The following is a 27,587-nucleotide window of genomic DNA, read 5'->3' on the forward strand; positions in this document are numbered from 1 at the left end:
CACATATAATATACGATATGTAATGGAAATAGCCTTCAAAGGGGATGATGTCTACGCTTGAAGGAATGCCTTGGTGTGATGGAGCAATTTATGCTGAGGAGGCATGAGTTCTTTGATAATTGGAATGTCAATAAAAGCATGGAACCATGAGTAAAGCTTAGGTATTGACTCTGCATCAATAAGGTTGATGGCCACAACTTCCTCAGCTATTCCGATCCAGTATGGAAGCCAGCCAATAGCAATGTCCGCAAAGCCAATGTTATCACCTCCAAAGAAGCGTTTTCCCTCAAGTCCAACCTCAAGCCTCTTCAGATTCTCTCGAGCTTCTTCTGCTGCCTTCTGTTGCTCTTCTCCTACATTGGAAAACGCTGCCACAACCGTTAGCATACACTGTGAAGAGTTAAGAGTCACACCCAATTAAATTAACTCGTGTCCACAAAAAATAGCCACTAAATCAGCAACTTGCATATAATACATATGAGAATACAAATTTATCTACTTAATATATTAAAATTGGGTTTTCCCAACTAATGAAGGTGAGGTGTCGATCCCTCGTGACTCCGTTTTCCCTCCAAAATAAATACACTTTTTTCTATTCTAAATTATTTTATAAAAAATATTTTTATTATAATTATATTATAATTAATATTTAATGAATAATACATAATTATACTAATTTAAGAATATATCTTCATTATAATTATATTAAATCACTATTTAATGCATTATTAAACTACTTTTTAATTATCAATTGAAAATACTTTTAATAATAATAATAATAATAATAATAATAATAATAATAATAATAATAATATATGATAATGATATGATAATGGCACCGGTCGTGGTAATGATGATAAAAATATTTTATTCTAATCATAAAATGATCAAATCTTATGATATTAATAACGCAAATTAATTTTAAATATTTTTAGTCATTTTAATTATATTAATTTTAAAAATATTGATATAATTATAATTCTTATTTATTATCCAATAATAATAATAATAACTTGAAAAACCTGTATATAAACTATTTCAATTATCCGTGTATTATTATTAAAATTTTATCTACTTAATATATTAAAATTGTGTTTTCCCCCAACTAATGAAAGTGAGGCGTCAATTCCTCATGAATTTATTTTTCTGCCAAAATGAATGCATTATTTTCTCTTCTAAGTTTATTTTATAAAAATATCTTTATTATAATTATACTATAATTAGCATTTAAGTAATAATGCATAATTATACTAATTTAGGAAAATATCTTTATTTTTAGAAAGTACTATTCTCATGTAATGAAAGCACTATTCTCTCTTTTAAAATTATTTTTAGAAAAATATCTTTATTATAATTATATTACAATTAGTATTTAATGAATAATGCATAATTATACTAATTTTAAAAAATATATTTATTTTTAAAAAGTACTATTCTCATGTAATGAAAGCATTATTCTCTCTTCTAAAATTATTTTTAGAAAAATATCTTTATTATAATTATATTACAATTAGCATTTAATGAATAATGCATGATTATACTAATTTAGAAAAATATCTTTATTATAATTATATAAAATAATCTACTTAATATACTAAAATTGGATTTTTCCCTAACTAATGAAAGTAAGGTGTCAATTTCTCATGAATTTATTTTCTTTTCAAAATAAATATACTATTCTCTCTTCTAAATTTATTTTAAAAAATATCTTTATTAGAATTATATTACAATTAGAAATTAATGAATAATGCATAATTATACTAATTTAGAAAAATATCCTAATTATAATTATATAAAAAATTAAACATAAATTTATAATTCTAATTGCCATAAATATGTTACTAATGTTCATAGTGGTAAATTGATATTGCAATAATTAATTTCTATAATTATTTTTGTACTACTAAAGGCTATATATAGTGTTTCTTTGTGGTTAGTGAGTCTAAATCTAAGAATCAAAGCATTCTTTTTTTCTAATCTATTATTCTTCTTTGATTGGCCAATTGTTTCTAAGGAGCTTTGTAGGTCAAGTTCAACTCACATCCCCTCCATGTTTTCTACGTTTGTCCGAAAATATTTGAAGTGGAGCATATAATGAGATTGAATTTCCTCAATTTAGGTTCAGTTTCGAAAAATTTGTGTTAACCTTGAAAATGCAATTCAAATATTGGTACTATATTTAAATTTTCTTCTATTAAGCTTTTTGTATTAAAAATAATTTTATAACATATTGTGATTTTTTTCAGAAACTACCGGCTTTCTGGTGCATTAATGTAATACTATTGAAGAGAATAAAAGTCAATTTAGTTTGACAATTTTAACAAGAAGATAGTCTAAATTTGTACGGATTCTGTGTGTTCGATCGTATGATGTTATTTCGGTTGGTTGTTACGAGAATAACTCTAATCTATACGTATTTAAGGATTAGAATAGATTAAATATTATTTAAGTAATTTAGTTCTAATATTGGTATTATTTGATTAAATTAGTTTTAGAGAAATTTAAATTGTTGTCTCAATTTATATATTATGACTATTCTTTTTGGATATGTTATTTTTAAACTTTTTAATATGAAATTTTTTTCTTTTTTTTTTATTTTTAAGTTTGTTTTTTTTTTTGGATATATGTATCACCTTTTTTTTATTTCAGATTAGTAATGTAATTATTAAGAGAAATATAATTCATCAATAGATTAGAATGATTAAAAATTTAATTATATTGTGTGGACACAAGATTGATTAATTAAGATTAAGGCGTGAAAAAAAAGAGTCATAATACGTGATTTTGCTTTCTTGCTAATATATAAAAATACGTGAAAAATTTTTAAAATATCACCATTAAAAAAAATTTGTTAGTCATGCATATAAAAAGAGATTGGAGGGGATGAATGGGTATAAAAAATAAAAAATTATTATTTGATTAGAAAAAAAATAATTATATATATATATATATATAAAATCATAACAAAAAAATAATTAATATATGTGACTTAAATTTTTATATGTACAATTAATATATATATGTGTGTTATAAATGAATATTTAGAATTATATAACAAAATTATTATATATGTATAGATAAATAAAAAATTATTATAATTTATGAAAATTACAACATTAATAATAAAGAATAAAAAAAATTATCGAATAATTATAGACTCAAAAAAATTAATTATGATAAAAAAATTAATATATATGATTTAAATATATTTACATACAATTTATATATATAGATATATAAACTACATAAAGAAGTATTTAAAATTAGGTTTAATTACTCTGTTGGTCCCTATAGTTTCATAAAATTTTCAATTAGGTTCTTATACTTTTTTTCTTTCTAATTGGGTCCCTGCACTAATTTTTTTTCAATTAAGTCCCTCTTAGTAGTAATTGGCTTAATTTTATAGGGACCCAACTAAAAAAAAAAAAGAATTGGTATAGGGACCTAAATAGAAGAAAAAAAAAGTGTAGGGACCCAATTAAAAAAAAAAATTGGTACAAAGACTCAATTAAAAGGAAAAAAAGTATAGGAACCTAATTGAAAATTTCGCGAAACTATAAGGACCAACAGAGTAATTAAACATTAAAATTATTTAACAAAATAAATATATTCTAAAAATAAAAAAATTATTAACTAAACAATTGATATATATACATATAAATAAATACAAAAATTAGTATGATTTATGAATATTATTATGCGTATGATGGTATTAATAGAATAACAAAATCATTGAATGATCGTAGGCTAAAAAAAATATTTATAATAAAAAAATAAAAAAATAATTAATATATGTGACTTAATATATATGTACACTTAAATAAGGAAATATTTAAAATTATATAAATAAAATAAGTAAATGTATCTTATGAATAAAAAATTTATTGACTAATCGATCAATATATACTGGTAGTACAAATAAAAAAACCATTAAATAAAAAAAGAATAGTATGTTTTTAATTTTGGGAATAAAACGTAAATAATTATAATATAATAATTTCTTTAATTATTAATATTTATAATTGTTATTTTAAATCATAAATTTAGAAAAAAAGTAGATTAACAAAAACGATTAATAACTATATTAGAGTTGATACATATAATACTAGATTAAGAAAAAATAAACGCATAACATGTTACTTTTTTATTAATCAAATTACTACAATCAACTTAATTTCAATAAAATAATTTAAAATTATAATTTTAACCTTATCACATGCATAGTACAAATTATTGAACAATTTATTATCATGTACATGGCATGGATTATTAAACAATTTTTCATATATTAATTATATTCCGTTACGGTATTAAGATTTTGAACATAATTTTAATTTAATTTTGGACAATATCAAAAATAAATAAATAAATAAATATATATATATATATATGATATGATATTTAGGTATTAATTATTGTTATTTATTAACTTATTTTTGGTATTTAATTATTAAAATATTATATATTAATTATATTCCGTTTACCATGTTAAGACTTTAGACATAATTTCAATTTAATTTTGAAAAATATTGGAAGCAAATATATATATATATATATATATATATATATATATATATATATATATATAATATTAAATTAAAAGAGTAGATTTTAATTTTACATAAAATAATATAATAGATATAGAGTATAAATAAATTTACTTGACAAATATAATTATTCATAGTGTGATATTTTATTACGATAACATATCTTTGTGTATCGGCTCCCTATATAGCAATAACATATATATATATTTCTTTTTAGCTTATTATTTTTCTATCACATGACATATTTATTATTATATTTCAAATTTAGAGTTTCTTTGATCTAACATTGCGGTGAAAGAATGGCAAGCAAAAAAAAATATAGGAACATTCCAAACATAATTACGGCTAATATTTTTTTCTTTGGTTTTCAAATATATTATTTATTTTATTTATTTAGAGTAATAACTAAATTTATTATAACTGTAGTACAATTATCCTTAAACTATTAGTATTATTAGTATATTTTAAAATTTTTGACATATTATTAGTATATATAATAAGCAATAGTAAATTTTCTTTCATGTTTATCATTTAAAAAATTTATAATTTTGATATAGTCTTTATTCTATTTTTTTTCCATGCTAATGACGATTGACTATGATTCTATCAATAGTATCACCTATAGTAGATTATACGAAGAGAAATTATGGAAAATAAAGACAATAATTATAAGCCTATAGAAAGTCTAATCCAAGTTTGACAAGAGCAAGACGGCTTACATAGAAATAGTTCTAATAGATGATAAGATTAGTTGATTCATTTACTAAATTTTTTCAAGTAATGCTAAGTTCAATTTATAAATAAAGTTTAATTTCGATGTACTGACAGTGTAAAGCGTTTTACACAGTCGTGCAATCACATCTGTTCTTTTTGGATGACCATTCACGCGGTCAATGTGAAAGGTATTTATTTTTATTGATGTGTCATTACGTAATTGGATGCACGTATAAAACTACTTTACACTGTTAGTGCATCAAAATTAATTCTTATAACTATTTGTAGTTCATATTTTAAGTTAATTTTATTAGTACACCATTTCACAAGTTAAAGACAATTCTTTTTAATAGCTTTTATATTTAATTTATTTTGCAGTACGATAAAATTCATTGTTCAATCAAGAATTATTTGATAAAAATATTTGAGAATGAATTGGTAAAAAGGAAGGTCTATGTCTTTTCAAATTTTGAGATTGAGAAATCAAGCAGAATATATCTTGTGACTGTACACACGTGCAAAATATATTTTAAGAGTTTATATTAACCCACACAAAATTATTTTCCTTTTGATTTTAAATTTTGCCAAAAAATTGTATAATAATATCATTTTATTGATAACAAAATTTTAACAGTTTATTTATGAAAATATTTGAAATTGTATTGTGACTTTTTTAAAAGGTATATTCTTTTATTAATATACTATTGTTAGTTTTATCGTTTAAAATAAAATAAATCAGTAAATTCTCTTTATTTTATACACGTACGAAGTTATAATTTCTTATATTATTCACTCATTTGTCCTTAATTTGGTACTTTTAATTCAATTTTTTTTGTTCAATTAGATGTTATTGGACTCCTGAGTGGAAAAGAAAAACTTATATCATGGTCAAAAATAGAGAGAAGTGACCAGTACATTGTGATTGATCTTCATGATTTGCAGTATGTAAAATTTTAATATTTTAATATGAATATTTCTTTTGGTAATAATTATGTGTTGTGGTGCAAATTTTTTTTTCTTTATGTATTACTACTTACTCTCTTAATTCTCGCTTTCATTCAAAAATGAGAAAAAAATAAGATGTATACTATGAGATCAATTTACAATCCAATTACTTGATCATTTATATGATCACTGAGTAACTGAATATATAATTTATTCTCTAATTTATAAAATTTAACAAAGATATTGGTAACATATTGGTTTCGCATTTATTTATGTTATATTTGTAATTACATTATATCTATTTTTATCAATATATTTTTTAAAAAAAATACCGTTAGTGTTAGTACATGGTGTATTAAATAAATTAAATGGTAGAAACACGTAACTATTTTTTTTTTCAGTCAAGATTCAGTAAAATACTATAATTTAGACTTGCAATATCAATATATTAATAATAAAGTGGAGAAAAAAATGTAATATTATATCAAAGAAAATTTTTTAAATCATAATTGTAATTTATGATTGAAATCATAATTTAAATATTTTAAATGGAATAATCTATCTACTTAATATATTAAAACTGGGTTTTCCCCCAACTAATGAAGATGAGGTATCGATCTCTCGTGACTCCGTTTTCCCTCTAAAATGAACTTTCCTATTCTCTATTCTAAATTATTTTATAAAAAATATCTTTATTATAATTATATTATAATTAATATTTAATGAATAATACATAATTATACTAATTTAGAAACATATCTTTATTATAATTATATCAAATCAATATTTAATGCATTATTAAACTACTTATCAATTATCAATTAAAAATACTTTTAATCATTTTAATAATAATAATAATAATAATAATAATAATAATAATAATAATAATAATAATAATAATAATAATATATGATAATGATAATTACCCGTGATATCATTTATTGAAAAAATATAACATAAAAAAATATCATTTATTTAAAATGCCATTTATTGTATATAATTCATAAAAAAATATATTTCACTTTTATTATTGATTAGAAGATAACTTATTTATATTTTGATTAATTTTATTTATTATTATTATTATATTTAATTTACAGAAAGATAAATTAATAACCATATTATTATTTATCAATAAATTAATATTGATAATGATTACATAAAAATTATTTAATATTTAATATTTTTATATTATTTATTTTTTATATATTTTGATATATTTATAAATATTTTTTATTATTTTTATATGCTATATGTTTATCTCCACTATTTAAAATTTTTGGATTCGTCACTACTTTTGAGCGTGTTTCTTAATTTATTTTTTATAATTCATTGAATACAATTTATTACAGTAAATTAATTATATCAACTAATTGATTTGATTAGATATTTAAATATCACACGATTTATTATAATTCATATCAATCAAATAATTGTAATTTATTATATCAATTATTTTATTTCATTAATTTATAAGGTACATAATAACATAGATGATTCGTTACTTATAATGATTAAATACAATAAATACAAATTAATTTAGTTTAAAAAATCATTGTGTCATATGTTTTCCTATTTATTTTTTTAATTTATTAAATCCAATCAATTATAATAAATTAATTATATCAAGTAATTAATTAAATCAATTATTTCCTAATTTATTTTTTTGAATTCAATAAATCAAATAAAATCAATTATACTAATTATTTGTATCAACTAACTGATTTGATTAATTCTTAAAAATATTTTTATTTAATTTATTTTATTTATTTAAATACATGAATTATAACTGATTAGTTATTTAATTTTATTACGATAAATATGAAATTCTATTCCGAGTATAAAAATATAAAATTTTATTCCTTCCATTTTTATTTTACCACTATAAAAGACCATATATGCTAGAAGAAAATATCGTTCATTTATCAATTACTCTTTCATTAGGTAGCTTTTACAACAATTCTTTTTCTTCCTATGAGGCGTCGTCGCAAGAAATCAACTATCGTGGATACAAACCACCACACACTCTTCAACTCCCGTGTTCATCATTCAGAGCAATATATGATATGTTATCCATGAAGCATTTATAGACCATGGTGTTATCATGTATGCATAAATAAAAAAATTTCCGTAATTAAGCTTAAGTCATTTACCTGTTTGTGTGGTATATTATAGTGTGAAATTACTTTCAATTTGTGTTGTGCAATGATATTATGGTTTAATTTAAACTTTTGTTTTAGAACTGTGTTATGATTTTATCGCATCATTTTCTCTTAGATATCAAGTTGATGTATTTTTATTTATTATTATTGAAACGGATGTGATATAAAATTTGTAAAAAAAAAATAAAATTCTCACACTTAATTTATTTTATTGTAGTCTTTTATCTCTTCTATTTCTTTTTATTTTCTTCTTATTCATTTTATTTTTTTTAAATATCATATAATTTATTATAATTTATACCAATTAATTAATTATAATTTATTATATTAGTTAGTTTAATTCATTAATTTATAATATGCATGATAAAATAGATTATTTGTTACTTATACGTTTATTCTTCTAAAATCTAAATCTGAATAATTATATTTTTAGTTTTAGTTATGAACAAAATATTATTAATAATAAATGATAATTAACCACTCATATTTTTAATCAAAGTGTTTAGATGATTTTTATATTTATTAATATTAATTATTGATTATTTTTTGTCAATAAATCATATTATAATTTTATGTTAGTTCATAATTGATTAATGATTAATATTCATGAAGCTATGTTATTCTAAATATTTTATTTAAATGTATTTTAAACATAAAAATGTATTATTTTTAATAAATCATACTTTTACTTTTTTTAATTATTCTAAAGGAATATTTTATCAAATACTAATTAAAGCCATCCTTCCATTTGCTTTTACTAATTTATTATCTAATTATTATATAAAATTAAAATTATATTAATAAATTTAATATTAAAATTAATTTGGTTTTTTATTTAGAGTGTTTTTCGATTTTTTTAATCTAATCAAACAAAACTATTCAATTATAAATAGTCACTTCTATCTTATTTTATATTATTAACTAATTAAAATTACTAAAATTTAATAATACAATTCTGTTTTATATTTTTATTTTTAGTTCAATCCATCTAAGCTATATATAATTATTTTAATTTTTATATTTTATAATGTAATACTACAAACATTAATAGCAAAATAACATAGTAAATTTTCATGTTTTAATATTAAATATAAAATTAATACGTACAAAAATTTTTAAGCTTTTAAATCAATACGAATCATTGTAAATAATACTTATTTATGGCATAAACAAAGAAATACAAAATCTTAAGTTTAGCATATAAAAATTTAGGAACATGTTATATGTAGAAATGTAATCGCATAGTATCATTTTTTTTAATGGTGTAGACCAACAACTCTAATTTTATTTCACGGTCAAATTTAAAAAAAAAGTTGTAATTTTAAAGGTAGTCAGAAAAAAATAACAAAATTAATAAAAAAAAATAGCTAACTTATATTATTCTATTAATTTATTTAATATAATAAATTATTTTTATTTATATTAAGATTAATTTTAAATATTTTAAAATAAAAAGTATAATTAATTATAATTTACATCTTAAATTATGTTGAGTACATGATATTCTATTGTGCTGCTAAAAGTAAAAATGAGATAACAAATATAATTTTATTTCTTAATTCAGTATATTTATTTATATTTTATACTTTTTTTACGATTAATTTTGTACGATGTTGGTATATTAAATAAAAATACCTGTTATAATAACAAAAAATAAAATAAAATTTCAATCAATAGTTTTATATTCTTTACTTTTTTTTTTCAATTTTATTTTGGATTTTAATTTATTACTAAAAGGTAGTGAAATTCTATTAATACTGAAATAAAGTTGCAAAAAGGTCCATAGGGTAGAATAAGTAAAATAATGTGATACCCATATTACAACATCCAAATGAAACAACCTAAGATCTAAAATGTTTATCTTTCTCTTTCTCCCGTCTATTATATTATCGATTCTATTATATAAAAATCGATTTTTTACATTTAATGATAGAATCAACGTAGCATGTTTCTGAGAATGTTTCTTAATTTATTTTATTTAACTCATTAAATACAATTCATTATGATGCATTAATTATATCAACTAATTGATTTGATTAGATATTTAAGTATCACACAATTTAAAATTATGTATATTGATTTGATTTTTATGATATATAAATTTAAGGAATAAATTAAAATAATATAACTTATTACTTATTTAATTTGAATACAACAAATACAAAATTAATTTAGTCAAAAGTTTATTATTTTCTAATCTTCTATACATAAAAATGACAAAACAAATTGTAAAAATAATCTTTTTATCATTTTTGCTATTTTAATTTTATTTTCTTTGCTTTTTTTATGTGTACTTTTATTTTACATTAACTTTGTGTATTTAATAACAAAATATACTCATATTAATTCTATCATATAATAATATATTTTTCTCCTATGTTAATCAAAGAATTTCAATAGTTATCAACTACATCTAATAGAATGATTGAGAAGTGAGAACTACGACAAGTTAAACCCAGATTTAAAATGCTGAAACGAAGGAAAGAAAACAGTGGATATATGATTAGAGAAAAATATATAATAACGAGAAATATATAAAATTGGATTTTTCCTCCAACTAATAAAAGTGAGGTGTCAATTTCTCATGAATTCATTTTTTCTCTAAAATGAAATCACTTTTTTCTCTTCTAAATTTATTTTAGAAAAATATCTTTATTATAATTATATTACAATTAACATTTAACGAATAATGCATGATTATACTAATTTAGGAAAATATCTTTATTATAATTATATAAAATTAATATTTAATACATTATCAACTAATAAAAGTGAAGTGTCAATTCCTCATGAATTCATTTTTCCTCCAAAATAAAAGCACTATTCTCTCTTCTAAATTTATTTTAGAAAAATATCTTTATTATAATTATATTACAAGTAGCATTTAATGAATAATGCATAATTATAGTAATTTAGAAAAATAAAATAAAGTCCAGTAATTTATCTTTCGACTACACACGTATGTAGAATAACTTTTAAGAGGGAGTCACGTATAGTAAATACGGTCGATGATTGTAAAACTGTATACTAACATTGATATAATATTATTTCAGGTATATGTTTTGCAGGTATCAAAGAAAAGTGTTGAGTTATTTTTTGGTGGGTTTAAATTATTTATTGTTTATTAGAGAATTTTGTGCATTAGAATTCTCTAATAATTTATTATTTATTTTGAGCTGATTTTGATATGTTCTTACTTGACAGTAAAACAACATATAAAAAATTTTTGGTGGGTCTAAATATTACTAGGTTATTTATGGTCACATTGAGTATATATGTTTGATTTATTGAAAAAAGTAAATTACTAAAACTAATTAATAACTATTTTAGAGTTAATACATTTAATACTAGATTAAGAAAAAATAAACAATACATAATATGTTACATTTTTATTAATCAAATTATTATAATTCAAATTAATCTTAACAAAAGAATTTAAAATTATAATTTCAATCTTATCACGTGCATGGCACGGACTATTACACTTGTTTCATTTAAAAAATTCATAATTCAAACATAATTTTTATACACTTAATAGCTACATTTGAGTTAATACATTTAATATTATATTTAAAAAACACGAACAATGCACATCATATTATTTATTTATTAATTAAATTATTACAATTTAAATTAATTTTAATAGAATAATTTAAAATTTTAATTTTAATTTTCTCACGTGCATGGCACGGGTTTATATACTGAAAACAGGATCTGTCTATCAACTCTTTTGAGCTTTTCTGATGTGCACAAATAATAATTTATAGATATGCCTCATATGCGAGTTTAATAGTAATTATTATTTTTTTACATTTACCACAAATTCCTTTCGTTTTTGCTTCTCTTCGTACGCACTCCATCCTCTGCCACCGTGACTGCGTCTTTCTTCACTGCCGCCGCCGCCTGAAGCTCTGCTCTGTTCAACTGGTGGAAAGAAGCTGTGATATTTTTCTGTATCTCCTCAGCCCAGTACCTCATTGTCTCATTCATTCTCAGTATCTATCTTCTCTCTTCGCGTCATTTGTCTTCAGCCTCAGAGTGGTGGCGTGGGTCTCAGCAAGTCAGCATCATCGTCAGCGCTGTGGTGCTCTACTTCCAGAGTTTCAATGGAACCTCAGACTTAGGTATATATGAATTTGCTTCATTGATTGATTTCATTTTTTTTTTGTTCCTTTTATCTTCTTGCTGTACGAATCTGTTTCATTGAATTCATTCAATTATTTTTTTTTTATACTTATTTTTTTGTTAAGGTTTTTTGTATGAGTTTATTTCATTCATTTCATTCAATTATTTGTTTTGTTCTGTTTATTTGGTTGTTTGAATTTTTTTGGGTTCTAGTTATGAGGGTTAAAAAATTTTGGTATTTGTTTTTAGAGTAAATATTGTTTTTATCCCTAACGTTTGGGGTAAGTCCTATTTGTGTCCCTAACGTTTAAATCGTCCTATTTGTATCCTTAACGTTTATAAAAGTGATTCAATGTTATCCTACTATCAATTATACTAACAAATCAGATTATATTTTTCAATTATTCTCACTTGGATATATTTATTACCAATTAGGTCTCACTTGGATGTGATCGATTTTAATATTATATCCACTATTTGTGTTTAGATTCAATTATGTCCCTAGAAAAGTAAATTATGTAAATATTGTAGGAATTAGTTTCAACATTTGATGAGTTATTTTTCGGAGTAGATCATCGATTCTATCCCAGACATTTGTATTCTAACATCAAGAAGAGATTTTTAAAACTCAAACTAAAGCATTCATGATGTGTAATTGACGGCAGGATAACATTGAATCACTTTTACAAACGTTAGGGATACAAATAGGACGATTTAAACGTTAGGGACATATAGGATTTACCCCAAACGTTGGGGACAAAAACGATACTTTACTCTTGTTTTTATAATTTTGATTTCAATTTCTGTGTTTATGTTTCTGTTCATGATGTTCTAGTTTAATTTCTGTGTTTATGTCTCTTAAATCTCAGGGGCAAATGATGATGATGAGGCGGAGCAGAACCATCCATTGCATCAATAAAAGAAGAGTTTAAATTCCTTTGTTTATGTTTCTTTAAAATTATGCCTGGTCCGTTTGTGATGTAGCAGAATAATTTTGAACTGGCCTGACTCATCTTGTGTTTGATTTATATAATAAACATATTCTTAATAATTTTTTGTAGTTCAAAATTTGTTAGCAAAGTTAGCAGTGTACCAAAATGTGTAATTTGGAACTAGATTATTCCTATGGATTTCTTTCCATAGTAGTCGGATCTCTGACAGGGCAGAATATTTATAGGACAGGATAGAAACTCTGACATTTGAGGTTGTGTTCTCTGCCTAAGTGCCTAACTGTTTCAAAAATTGTTTCTGCTTGTTTATTCAAGGTTCTTCGTATAATGTTCGGTGACATGGTCATGGACACGAGTTTGCAGATGCAGCACCATTACAGCGGTCTTCTGTTAGAAGAGCCACTTGAATCATTCAGTGGGAAGCTATCTCTTGACAAATACATGCCTGCATATTGGGATAGGGACAACAAAGCAAGAAGGACTTCATGTGAAGATGACATTTAAAAAGGGGTCGATACTTGATGATCAAAATTGAAAAATGCTTTTTACTGGTTATGCTAAATATGTTTATTTTCTCTCCTATTTTGTAGTTTTGCATTTTTCTAGCTATCTATCTACAGTGAGATCTAATTTTGCATTTGTGTATAATAGCAGGGTGAAAGTAGGATCGGTAAAAAATATAGATGCTTTTGAAATTCTTCTAGAAAAATCATATACACACTATGGTGCCTAAAAGGGCCGCTTTCTGGTGGTGCCTTTTGACCATGCTGTCTTCTTTTATAAGATTTGATGCTGGTATAGTTTGGATGAAGTATGATGTATCATTGATATTTTCTTTTCCGAATTGCTTTTAAGTAGTTTTTTATACATTAAGTTGTTACCGATGAATGAATAATTTATTTAGACTTTTAGTTAATCATATTGCAAGCCTTTAACATTGCTTTATATTGAATCCTTCGTGGAGCCTAAATGATGAAAATTTGATGAAGAAACTTAACCATTCTTTTTATACTTACAATATACAATTTTGTATGATTTTTTTGTGTTTTGATCTTACATCCTACACCATATCAAGAAAACTTTGGTTAATATTTTACCTCCAATTCAACTACCAAAGCTTTATGCCATGCTAAATCGCCATTCAAATAAGTTATGTAATACTCAAAAGCTTTTCACGTACAATTTCATGACAAGAAAGTTTTATGTCTGTCAAAGATTCGTCTAAACCAAAGCTACTAACCATATGAAAACCTGAAGAATATAGCTCAAAAATTTGGAAGATGTCATTAATTTTTTTATTGAGAAGGGGGATAGAGGCCCAAAACAAGAAAACTAATTAGCCATTTACTATTCTCGCAAACACTCGTTGCCTCCTATCAGCTTCAATTGTTGGAACAAGAAAGGGGAGAGACAAAACAAAATGGTGGAGCCCTGCCGGAAGATTATGGGCATGCTTGGCTAGAACGTCGGCACTAAAATTGGCTTCTCTCAAGACGTGTTTCACTCGGAAGTCACCTGGATTTGCCTGGAGCTCTTTAATTGCACGGATGAGGGAGGTGCTATTATGGAGGTCCGTAGATGCATGCTGCAACAGATTCACTGCACAGGTAGAATCTGTCTCTACTTGTACCTTCTCCATTCCCATATCAATTGCAATTTTAAGACCTGTGTAGATTGCCCAAAGTTCTGCTTTAGTAATGGTTACCTTTCCAATGTTCATCATCAACCCTGCCATAACCAGGCCGTTCGAATCTCTGAGAATGCCGCCACACGAGCCAGAATTTGAAGTTTGCAGGACCGAGCCATCAACGTTAAGTTTGCTCCAGCCCGCTTCCGGTGGCTTCTAACCAATAAGGATCGAGTTTGTCACTCTGAAGGTTTTGATGCTTCTCTCTGTAAGGTCTAACGCTTCTTCATAGTTTCTGGCCACCCCTCTAATTTCTGGGATTACTCTTTCAAAAGGGATGTTATCTTGATTGAAAATTAATTCATTTCTTTTCCGCCAGATAATATTACAAGAAGTGAGAAAGAAAGTGGGACATGAAGTCCCACAGCTAGTGCGAGAAGTCCTGGACAGGTTATCGTAGAGCCAGTCTTGGAGATTCTGGCTGAAGAAAGGGTCCTGCAGGTCTCTATTTGAGTTGCTCATCCAAATGCCTTGGGCGTATGGGCAGTCCCTCAGCACATGGAGCAGACTCTCTTCAAGATTCGGGCATCTCGGACAGCAATCATTATCGGTAAGCCCCCGAACACTTCTTTTTAGATTAGTTAGCAGCGCGTTATGGCTTAGGAGCCAAGCAAAGGTTCTCAGTCTCTGGGGAACCCTGGTTTTCTAGCAAATTCTATAAATCTGGTCTGAGTCCCTATCTTCAACATAGTAGCTTTTGTAGGCTCATTTGATAGAGAAACTGCCCTGAGGTTTTGGTAGCCATCCTAGGGAATCCGGTCCGAGGGAGTGGTGGGGAGCTTTAACAGTACGAATCATAACGATAATCTCCTCTGGGATTAGCTGAGCTAACCTCTCCCAATTCCAACATCCTTCCGTCGTAGCATAGGTTGCTAAATCCTCGTCAGCTCTGTCTTCCCCGATCTATTCCATCGATAACTCGCTCAGATCTGAGATACCAGGAATCCAGTGATCTTTCCAGAATTTAATGCTTCTTCCATTTCCAATCCTCCAGATTAAATTGCTTTGAAATCGGTCCCAAATTTTAACAATACCTCTCCAAGCATTAGAGCACTTCGCTTTTTTAGTAACCTTTGGAATAAGGCTGTCCCCGCAACTATACTTCGCTTTCATTACTTTCACCCAGAGAGCTTGTTCATTATGCACCAGCCCCCAAGCTAATTTCATGAGAAAAAGGTCGTTGGATTCTTGAGCCTTCCGCAATCCTAGCCCTCCTAATTCCTTTGGCTGGCAAATGGTATCCCAATTCAAAAGATGAATTTTCTTGTTCTCTACATTAGATCCCCAGAGAAAGTCTCTACACATTTTATCAATTTTATTACAGACCTCCTTAGGCATCTTCATTGTTTGCATAGTATAGCTCGGAATGGTAGACAAAACCGATTGAACAAGGGTGCATCTTCCGGCAAGAGAAAGGGTTTTCATGTTCCAACTTGACAATTTGGCCTGCATCTTGTCTAGAATTGGTTGAAAGTGGTGTTTTTCGCACTTCTCGTAGATGAGCGGTACGCCGAGGTAATTTCCTAAATTGCTGGTTAGCGGAATACCAAGATCTTTGCTGAGCTCCTCTCTTCTGTTGTGATTAACATTCTTGGAGAAAAAGATGCAGAATTTGCTAGGGCTGACTTTCTTACCAGAAGCTTTACAAAAGGTCTCCAAAGCTTCCTTGATTACTCGAACCTGCTCCTTGCTTGCTTCCGCGAAAAGAACGAGATCATCTGCAAAACAAAGATGAGATAGATGAGGACCATTCCTAGTCAACTTGATAGGTTTCCATTTTTTCTGCTCTATTAAGGAGTTAATTAGTTGAGAGAGTCTTTCAATACATAGGACAAAAGATAAGGGGATAAGGGGTCTCCCTGTCTAATGCCTCTTATTGGGTTGAAAGTCTCTGATGGAGAACCATTCCAAAGCAAACTCATAGTGGGGGAGGAGATGCAGAAGTGAATAACATTCACAATATTCTTCGGGATGCCAATATCTTTGAGAGTGTCAATGATAAAATTCCAATTTAGACGGTCATAGGCCTTCTCCAAGTCTATTTTGATTGCCATGAGTCCTTTACCACTAGCTCTCATCCTCATAGTATGGATCACCTCTTGTGCTACCAGAATGTTATCTGCACTAATTCTTCCTGGGATGAAACTAGCCTGGGTGTTAGAGACAATGTACCCCAAGTGTGCCTTTATTCTTTCTGCAATAACTTTAGTAATAATTTTATAGCAGACGTTACAAAGACTGATAGGTCTGAACTGTGCAAAGTTTTCAGGTGAGGGAACTTTAGGAATGATAGAAATTAAGGTTTGGTTTGCTCCAGCTATATTCTCAGGATTTCTAAAGATCATATGCACCCAATTCACCACCGAATCAGATACAATGTCCCAGGAATGCTGGAAAAATTTTGTTGGCAGTCCATCACTTCCTGGCGCCTTCCAGCTTCCCATATTGAACACAGCATGTTTAACTTCTTCATGGGTAATATTTCTGCTCAAATGGTTTAACTCAGCCTCAGTCAGCCTAGGGAACTTACCTGTGACAGGAAAATCAGGTAAAAATAAATTGTAGTTATTAGGAGCATATAAAGATTTGAAAAAGGATACTCCGAGCTCCTTCAGTTCTTCCACGTTATCAATCCATTCATCCTCGCTATTTTTTTAGAGCATGAAATCCAATATGATTTTCACAAGGAAAAAGAGCAAGTTTCTTGGCCAAAGAAGAAAGTTATCCAAATTTATTGAATTCAGTTATACACATAACATCATAAACAACCAATTCAATATAATAAAAAATAAAAAATGGAACAAAAAGAATCATCTAGGTTCACTAATAACAAAACTGAACTCTTTAGCTCAAATAAAATGAAATTATTCAATAAAATAACAATTGAGACATTCTTTCATCCATTTTCTTAGTACATCAGAAGATAGTGATAACTACATTTCTTTTCAAGAATGACACAAGGATGATATTCCCATTCACATATCATCATGTATGGCGGGTACATCACTCCCTCGATTGGATCCTCCTTGATTAGATCCAAAAGTAGTTCGCCTGCTCATGTTGGCTCGCTGCACCAACTGTACTAAGGCTTGAGCCACTTCTGATATTGGTGGTTGGAATCCAGGCTCCAGCTGTGCCAAAAGTTTATTAGTAGAATGAAACAAAAATATGCTAAAAGGTTTTATGACCACCTGCTCCCAATCTCCATTGGTGAATGAAATTTCACTCTTGATTCTGATGCCTCTATTGTCATGGACTTAACTTAGACTCACCAAATTAGAAGTTTAATAGACCTAAATCACACAAGTAAAAACAAGCCAATAAGTCAAAATGAGAGAATTCTGAACTAAGCTTAATGCTCATGCATTTAGTTATTTTTCCTAGTTCTCTGAATAGTAAGAAGCATTTGGGACATAATGGTCAGAGGGAATATATTTCAAGAGTAGTGGACTTTCAAATTTCAATGGTAAGGCTCAAAGGAGTTGACCAGAATAGTTTTGCTATCATATTTGACTGTTCAGATTTAACTATTGAAACAAGGCAGGTAGGTAACCATAGAAATTTACAATTTATTCTAATACAAAGGAGGAAAATCACAATAAAGTAATTAATGTCTTCTACAAACAATAGAATCATAATGAAAAATCAACAAAATTGCAACCCATGAAGCTCCCTTTGATATCCACATAATCAGAAATTGAATGCAAGTACTATGTAAATTCTTATTTTAAACCTTCTTCCAGTAATATAGCATAAAATTTCCAGAATTAAATCTTTGCACACAAAAAATTGTTATCGTACAATCTGCAATTGTGATTTTGCTTTTCATATTATAATAATTACAATCTTGAGTGTAGTTCTACTGAGATCTAACAAGTGATTTCTCAAAAATTGGCATTGAAAAAATCTTACGAGATTCGAGAAGGAGCTCGAAACCATCAACGGGGCGTCAATGACCACGGTAACACATGGTTATATCCCCATCCGTGTCTTCTTGTCACCTAAACCATGTAATCTTGCTCTTCCCCTTCACCGTTGTCCTCGACAACATCGGTGTCATGGCCTTCTTGGCACTAACATTGGTAACACCGGCATTCGGGATGATGTCGTCGGCATTCATCCAAGGAAGCGTTTCCCAGATTAGCACACAGAGACAGTGTAGGGTTTCGTTTTAATCTGCCTAACTGCCTTACCCAGATTAGTAGACAGGTGGGGAGGGTTTCGTTTTACTCTAAGGAAGAGGAGGGGTCTTTTTAGAATTTTGAACCATATTATATCCTTTGATTTAATTTTTAAAAAGTTTTAAAAATTAATATCATCTCAACCGTGGGATTTTTTTTAACATAATCCAATGATCTTAATTACATGGTGCATCAGATGTGTTCAAAATGCTTGGGCTGATTTTACACTGATAATAATATATATATATTTTTTATTTATACACAAATACATAAAGCTGATTTTTCATGAACAAATACGTAACATTTTTTAAAAATTACCCTTCATTTATAATAAGAAATTCTATCATCTCTGTGAACTACACAATTTTGACTCCACATTTAATTATAACCACTTATTAATAGAAATTTATGCAATTTGTAATATGTCTAAAATCTAGTAATAAAGACAAGAGACACAATTTTATGTCATATTTTTGTCTCTATATTTTGGAGTTATTCTTAACTGTATGGAGAATAAATCATTATTCTTGCTCTCATTAATTAATTGTCTTGCACATTAGCATTACAGGTAAAATAAAAATATTAATAAAAAAAAAACTAACATCAAACTAAGACAATAAATAGTCAAGAGTAAGAGCATTTATCTGCTCTCATAGCACACACAGAAAAATTATATATTTTGTGTCTGAATATATCTTTACTAAAAATAAATGCTTTCAGTGTTTTTAGTAACTAAATAATTCAGAGGATTTGATAATTCATAATAGTCTCTAAGACCATTTTTTTCAGTTCTATAAATGATTGATACTAAATATGGTGCTGCAACTCTCTTACCTTGTCATCAACGAATTTGGACCAGAATCTTGCCTGGGCCCTTTCATAAGGAGAATGTGGAAGAAGAGGGTTTTGCTTCCAGGTCTGGGTTTTACTTCCAAGTCTCATCAATATAATCAAGAATGAGCAGTGATTCAGCAAGGGGCTTACCCTGGTGCACAAGAACAGGTACCTTTTTGTAGACAGGGTTGTATTTAAAGAGCATGTCACTCTTGTTGCTGAGATCTTCTTCCACATATTGGCACTCTATTCCTTTAACTGCTAGTGCCCACTTCACTCTTAGAACAGCTGGACTACCCCAAAATCCTATTAACTTCACTGGATCTCCTTCCATCTTTTTGTCTTCTCAATTAATTTGTTAATCCAAAAGGAAAACTAATTGGATAAAGATGACTTTGATATCAATACCCGAAAAAGAAGGATGGCTTTGCTATCCTTCAAAATATGCCTATTTAACCTTAAAAATTAAGATAAAAAAATTCCCTAAACTACAAAGATGATTGATCATAGTCATATTACCAGGCAAAGAAGCAAAGCAATATTCCCTGAGACTTCATGTGAAGAGAGAGAGTATAAGAAGAAAGAAAGATCCAGAGCAATGTGACATAAGTTAATGAAATATTCATCATTCATTATTCAGTAACAATGTGTGCCAAAGACATCGGTTTGGTTGACAGGTATACAAGTAAAATACATGGCGCAATTGGCAAGACCAAGCATGATTTCTATGAGAGTTAAATGTTCATCTGTCTTTTGGTTTTAAGCTTTATTTATATAATTTTTTATTTAAAAAAACACTTCTTGGTAGAATTTCTGCTGCTTGTAAGTTTTAAATATATCCTCAGAAAGGGGTCTATAGAATACAGAATTGAAAAAGTCCCGACATTCCCAGGCTACTTCAAAGATGCCAGTGCAGATGTAACATTTCGTGATATTCGCTCGTGTATTGGCTCCTGCAAAAGGAAATGGAGTTATATTCCTATGACTTTATCAGATAATAGATAGCCAAAACGAAATGTTGAAACATATGGATTACCTCAGACGACAGCACCTCAAACTTTGATTTTGTTATAGTCTCATACAAGAAAATGTATCTGTCCAACAGAATTAGTATAACGACAAGATTATACGTTGGTTTGGAGAAATAAAGCAGCAGGTAGATCTATTTGAATGAGGATTAGACATGACAGACGTGCCATGCAACCAAAACCATGGTTGAAGCATCCTTGTGTAAAAATTGAATGATTAGTTCAAGCAATTCTGGTTTCGAAAACCAAGAAACACATAATTCTATAGGCAATTTATTTGTGTATTTATCACAAAGAAGCACATAAAGTGGAAAAAAAAAAAGGAGGAAGTTTTAGAAATACCGCCAAGACAATTCGCAAATAAGATCTTCAGGAGCTTCAGGAAGAACCTAAACAAGATTCGTTAGTGTGATTTGAAACTTTATTAAAGCATACAATCTAGTAGATTACAAGTATAAAATAAAAAATACCTCATCTTCATAAGGGTTGCAGTGATTTTTGAACCACAGCCTCAAGAACTCCTAAAAATTTATTTTTTAAAGATCAACAGATTATTTAATTGTCCATATTTTATGAAGAGAACAAAGACTAGTAATTTAGAATAAGCTACCATATCTCTAAACCTTTAAGTAAAAAAATAAAATATATAGAGCACCTTATCAACATTTTCAGGCTCCAAACCATTTTGAAAGCGCTCAAGATAAGAATTGGCAATCCAATATCTACTTGAATCAGGAGTGTGCACCTACAATTTTCAAAAATGAAACTTTATTCTATTTTCATAAATTGTGTGGAGTGCATTTCAGAATCTAATAAACATCAGGGATTCACTGAACCTCATCAATCAACATAATTGAACCGTCCTCTGCCTTCCCAAATTCATACTTTGTGTCAACCAATATAAGGCCATGTTCTAAAGCCACACACTGGAAATTCAAATTTCATCAAAGCAAGCCAATGTCAAAAGTTAAATTGCATCACAACAATAATAAAGATAAGCTTCCCACTCATCACAAGGAGATGGTATTTATACTTTTGTTCCAGTAAGGCATTATTGAAAAGAATACATGGACAAGTTAGAGATTTTCATTGAAAAATAAGTGTACACCATCTATTCATCTCTATAATCCAAATAACAGATAGCACATACATTGAGAATGTGTCGTTACTGTCTTGGGATACATTGAGAAAGCATGCCATTATTGTTTTTCATTTCACAAAATTTACGAATGACATGATAAAATGCTTAATTACCTGACCGTATTCAAATAGACTTAAAGCTTTTCTGCTGACTTCCTCATAATCAGCTCTTGTCATTAATCCCCTTTCTATAATCTGCAAAGAAAATGGATTATAAAAAGAATTGAAAAGGTTAGATAAAAGAAAACTATTAAAAAATAGTAAAAACATTATCCATCATTGATCATAACCTCACTAGTATCAAGAAGCAGCTGTACTGTATGATACGAACTAGGCTCTTAAGAAAATAATATTATCCACATGAAGAAAAACATTGACGCTGTCTTCTTTAAAAAAAAGGAAGAAAAAACCAGCATAATAAGATAGATCTACCTATTGTTTTTGTTTCTTATTCTTGCAACATTATTTGATCTGCCTATTCATTCCTTTGGTCTCTAAAACTAGTCTTTCACTGTAACTAATTGTATTTTAAAGATAGATGCAGATGAGAGTTCAAGGAATAATACCTCATCTAGAGTTACAGGAACATCATGATCTGCAGCTTTGGTTGTAGGTGTGAGTATATTTGCAGCCATCTTTTGGTTTTTTACCAAACCTGTTATATAACATTATAGCCTATTAAATAAAGAGACAAACAATTGTAAGAATGCAAAACAAAAAATATAGGGACCTCACCATCTGGGAGGGCATTGCCACAATAGTTCCGGATGCCTTTATTGTAGACTGTCCATAATGAAGTATCAGTACTTCCGGTCACAAAGCCTCTAGCTACAAACCAACAGTAATAAAGTGTCAACAAACAGTTTCTAGAATCATCATCTCCGCTTTTGTAAAGAAAATATTTTGATAATATTGATAGCAACATGAATAAAGAATGAACTTAGCATGTTAAAGTTTGGGTAGCATGAATAAACTTAGAGCACTTAATGATAAATGCAATGTTTACTTTTATCCTAGTTGCTCCGGGGAAATATATTCTATTTCTATCGTACTTTTCAAGCTATCATTTTCAGCAAACTAACTCCTCCTCCACAACATATACCAAGCATATATGCCAATTCATAGCCATTGAAATCATTTGATAAAATGTGTATGCAAGCACCAATTCGAAATACCAATTAACAAAATACTCACCAACAAACTCAACAGGGAAAACAGAACATTTCTTTGCTATGGTAACATTAGGATCAGGAGTGGACACAACGGCATTAGCAGTTATATGCTGGGTTCTCTCAAACCACCACAAGCTTGTCTGGTTAAGAACCTGCAAGTGGTAATAAAGAACATTGAGTGTGATCCATGATCAACCAAGTAAACTGTTCATACAAAGAACAAGGATAGAGAATAAGAACACAAAACCTGTCCCTTGAAGGGAATTGAAGCAAGGATTCTATCAAATGCACTCTGGCGATCAGTAGTAACCAAAACAAGGTACTCTCCACTATCATATATGTCTCTAACCTGTGCCATAAGACCACAAGTAAACAAATTCATCAATTTTTCAAATGATTTTTTTTAGTACAATGTTTTCTGCTTTTATATTACTGTTGCAATTTTACTAGAAATCTCGATTTCCATTCATTTGTATTAATGAGTAGATAAATTGGAGAGGGATTAAAGAAGGAAATATGCACCTTTCCCCTGGTTTTGGAGGTAAGGGCGGGAACCGTATGGTGAAGATTTGTTTCGGAGAGGCAGTTGAAGGGGGATGTGGTTCTGATGGATTGGAGCACTTGGTTCTTGCGTGTGCTGTTGCGAAGAGTGTCGAGTAGAGCGGCGTGTTCTTGTTGTTGTGGTTGTGCGGCGACGGAGAGTGTGGGGAAGTTGTTGTTTGGTTTGAAAGTGAGTGCGGAGGAGGTTGGGGGAGGCAGAAGAGCGGGTGTGAGGATGATTTTGAAGGGGGTTTTGGGAGGGTTTAACGCAGCAGCCATAAACATGGATTCACTCATCGCACTGCAGGCTTCAGGTACCGTTTATTGTAAAGAATAATGCCACTTTTTCAACACATAAGCAACAAAAACTAAATTGAATCCAATTCCAAACTCAGAATGAAAATTAAATTGAATTCAAAATCGCACCAGCATTCAACAAATTAAATAAATTAACCATCAGTAAAATTAACTCATGAAATTAGAAAATCAGAAATCCAGCAACAATATTATCTCAGAAAATAAGCAACTCAGAATAAGCAAAAATTAACAAAATCAGTAATTCAGTATCATTATCTCAGCAACTCAGAATCAGCATTATTACAAAACAAGCAAAAATATATTGAAGCAGCAGTGCTTACCGGCGGCGAGGGAGGAAGGGAAGTGGCGGCAACGGAAGAATGAGAAGTGATGGCGACAACGGCAGTTCCACCCGGCGGCAAGGGTTCGGTGATGAAAGTGGGATGGTGGCTGGGTATCGAAGAGGGTTTAGGGTTGGGTTTTTGAGTTCTATACTTCTTTCCAAGTTTTCAGAGGGAGAAAGGGCCAAAGGGTATCTATCAAAGAGGGGATTTTGATTTCTGAATCTGTTTTTTTTTAATGAAAAAATAAAAAAGACGGCGTTTGGAGGCCTTTCGTTTTGAACCGGTAACACTCCAAAAACCGGGCTGGTCTAACAATTGTTAATTACTGGCATAGGGCTGGTCTAACAATTGTTATTTTATACTTGTAAATAAGGTTCTAAAAACAGGACCGATCATCAAACCGCTCTAGTCACTGGTTCACTGGTTTACTGGTCCAACCGGTCCAACCGATGGTTCAACCGAAAAAACCGTTATAGAATAAAATAATAAATAAATTATAAATAAACATCCTAAAATATTTTCCAAATTTAAAACACTACACAAAAAATCATCAACCAAATTCATATGATCTTATCAAAATACAAACTCAAAAGTTAAATAGTAAAAAGAAATATCTAAATATTAAATTTTGACTTTGAGGGTTAACAGGATCACTTAACACCTCAGATTCTAATTTATTCTAATTTAGAAATGTCAGGAGAGTGAGGAGACAAAGGATTATCAATTTCAAAAGAATGTTGAGATAGAAAATGTTGATCATTCTGTGGTATTATGCTAACTGAACATGAACCTGAACCTTGCAAGATGACCTTTTCGGTTTAATCTTAGGCAGCGTTGCGTTCATCTGTTGTAAGAGAGCTCTCTTAGCAACAGATTCTTCTTGCTGAGCAAGCCATAAACGGGATCTAGTGTTGTTTCCAAGTTGAGGTATCAACATAACAAGTAGTCATTGAATAAGAAAGCATAACATATCACCAACTACCTATACACTTTGACTCTCCTTCCACTACCATCATCATCATTCATTAGTTTATTTATATATGGCATTGGCAGGTAGCTACCTACTCATTCAGCAACAACCAGCATTTGATTTGATTTCCATTTTTAGCATTCAACAACAACCATTACAAAACAGCAGCATAACAACAACAGCAGCTTAACAAGTCACTAATCAGAAATTCCAAATTTAATTAGCAATCCTATTCTTGTTTCGTGCATTTAATTACTCATAAACAAAACTCAACTCCACTTGAATTGTTAATTTAACCTTGGTCTTATGGAATCATAAATAGGAATACATTACATTGCTCTTTCTTCTAAAATTCAAGCAACAACATATGATTTCACAATTTAAAACCTTATTCACCAGCTTCTCTTCTAATTCATTTGGAATATGCACAAATGCACTTTACAGTATCCAAATATCCAAATACAACAATTCAATAATCTCAAGTTCTCAACTCTCAAGCATAGTTGTAAGAACCGAACCGGTCATCAAACCGGTTAGGCTACTGGTTTACTGATTTACTGGTTCAACCGATAAATCGCTAGTTAAACCGATAAAACTGGTCCCACATAAATAAAAAATATAAAATAGTAAAAAATTTGAAAAATTTAAAATACATATCATCAATAGTATCTTAATTTGACACAATAAAAATAATAATCTTTAAAATTAGTTGTACTACTACAATTGAATTAATGTTCTCGGACAATATTCAATCACTCCTGAATTCACCATCATGGCATGTTCATCCAACTTATAGCAGGTAATAATAATAATAATCCTATCCTTGTCATATAGTTTTAGTTCATATATATGGTCACCTTATTCAAATTAAAGTCTTAAAAAGCCTTTCAAAATCACATTATACTATTGATTCTTTTTTCTAATTTCAAAACTAACAATAAATTTTCCAACACTATGCAGCAACATTATTATTAAAGGCACCATCAACATAAAAATCAACAATCTGCCATTAACTAGTTCAACAATATAACAAGTTATAACTCAACAATATATACATGATCAACAATTTGCCATTAACCTATCAGTTATTCACTCCCTTCAACAAATTAAAATCTAGTTTGCAGACCAATCTGGATGAGACAGATTCTGGCACAGCAATGTTACATCAACAAAAACAACTATACCCACTACGAATCAGAAAAAAAAAATCAACAATCTGTCATTAACTAGTTCAACAATATAACAAGTATAACTCAACAATATATACATAATCAACAATCTGCCATTAACCTATCAGTTATTCACTCCCTTCATCAAATTAAAATCCAACTAAATAACTAAAAAAAACAGAGAACATATTTCACAGTTTGGAGACCAACCTGGATGAGGCAGATTCCGGCGACGGAGAGACAGCACAGCAGCAGCGACGGAGGAGACGCGACGGAGAGGTAGCACCGCAGCAGCGACGCAGGAGACGCGACGACGATGACGAGAGACGCGGAGCCACGAACCCGACGTACTCGGACACACTGTGAAGCCGGCGAGACGAAGCAGAGGAAGAGAACCTTCGAGACTGAGAGAGACTGCGAGGAAGAGAGTGTTGGTGTGATGAGGGGAGGAAGAGACTCGAGAAGTTGAGACTCGAGATTGTTGGTGTGATGAGGTGAGGAAGAGAGGCTTCCAGAGCTCCAGCCTCCAGGTCCAGGGGTCAGGGGAGGGGTACTGGGGATTGGGGTAGCCGTTTAGGCAGCGTTAGGGCTTTTTCTCTCTTTTTTTAAAGAAACAAAACGACAGCGTTTTCGGCAAGAAAAGAAAAGAAAAAAAAAAAAAAAAGATTTCCGAACCGGCCGGGTTTCACAAAATCACAGGTTTGCCGGTTTTAATCCAAAACCAGGCGGTTCAAACGGTTCTCTCCGGTTTTGTTCTTTATGCGGTCGATTTACTCAACCGG

General features: G+C 28.9%; 1 protein-coding gene and 1 pseudogene across 12 annotated transcripts; both read right to left on the minus strand.

Annotated features, from left to right (window-relative positions):
* Position 1: 1 nt before the first annotated feature.
* LOC148578673 (glutathione transferase GST 23-like) lies at positions 2-20,479 on the minus strand (annotated as a pseudogene).
* A 274-nt stretch (positions 20,480-20,753) lies between these two features.
* LOC107624680 (phosphoribosylaminoimidazole-succinocarboxamide synthase, chloroplastic) lies at positions 20,754-27,383 on the minus strand. Of its 12 annotated transcripts, none has more exons than XM_088501986.1 (14): positions 27,016-27,383; positions 24,664-25,094; positions 24,008-24,326; positions 23,733-23,834; positions 23,508-23,637; positions 23,049-23,141; positions 22,880-22,968; positions 22,428-22,508; positions 22,010-22,099; positions 21,829-21,918; positions 21,644-21,694; positions 21,516-21,562; positions 21,182-21,239; positions 20,754-21,098 (listed from the first exon to the last, which is right to left on the minus strand). In XM_088501986.1, exons 3-14 carry the CDS (start codon positions 24,320-24,322, stop codon positions 21,039-21,041), a joined length of 1,206 nt encoding a protein of 401 aa, XP_088358112.1. In that variant the 5' UTR covers positions 24,323-24,326; positions 24,664-25,094; positions 27,016-27,383; the 3' UTR covers positions 20,754-21,038. The 12 variants fall into 12 exon arrangements, with proteins under 12 accessions (XP_088358112.1, XP_088358107.1, XP_088358116.1 ...); XM_088501981.1 differs by having other exon boundaries at positions 24,008-24,333; XM_088501990.1 differs by having other exon boundaries at positions 21,516-21,549; positions 24,008-24,367.
* Positions 27,384-27,587: the final 204 nt, after the last annotated feature.

This window comes from Arachis ipaensis, chromosome B1 (assembly GCF_059453495.1).
Source record: "Arachis ipaensis isolate K30076 ecotype BB chromosome B1, ASM5945349v1, whole genome shotgun sequence".
NCBI lineage: Eukaryota > Viridiplantae > Streptophyta > Magnoliopsida > Fabales > Fabaceae > Arachis > Arachis ipaensis.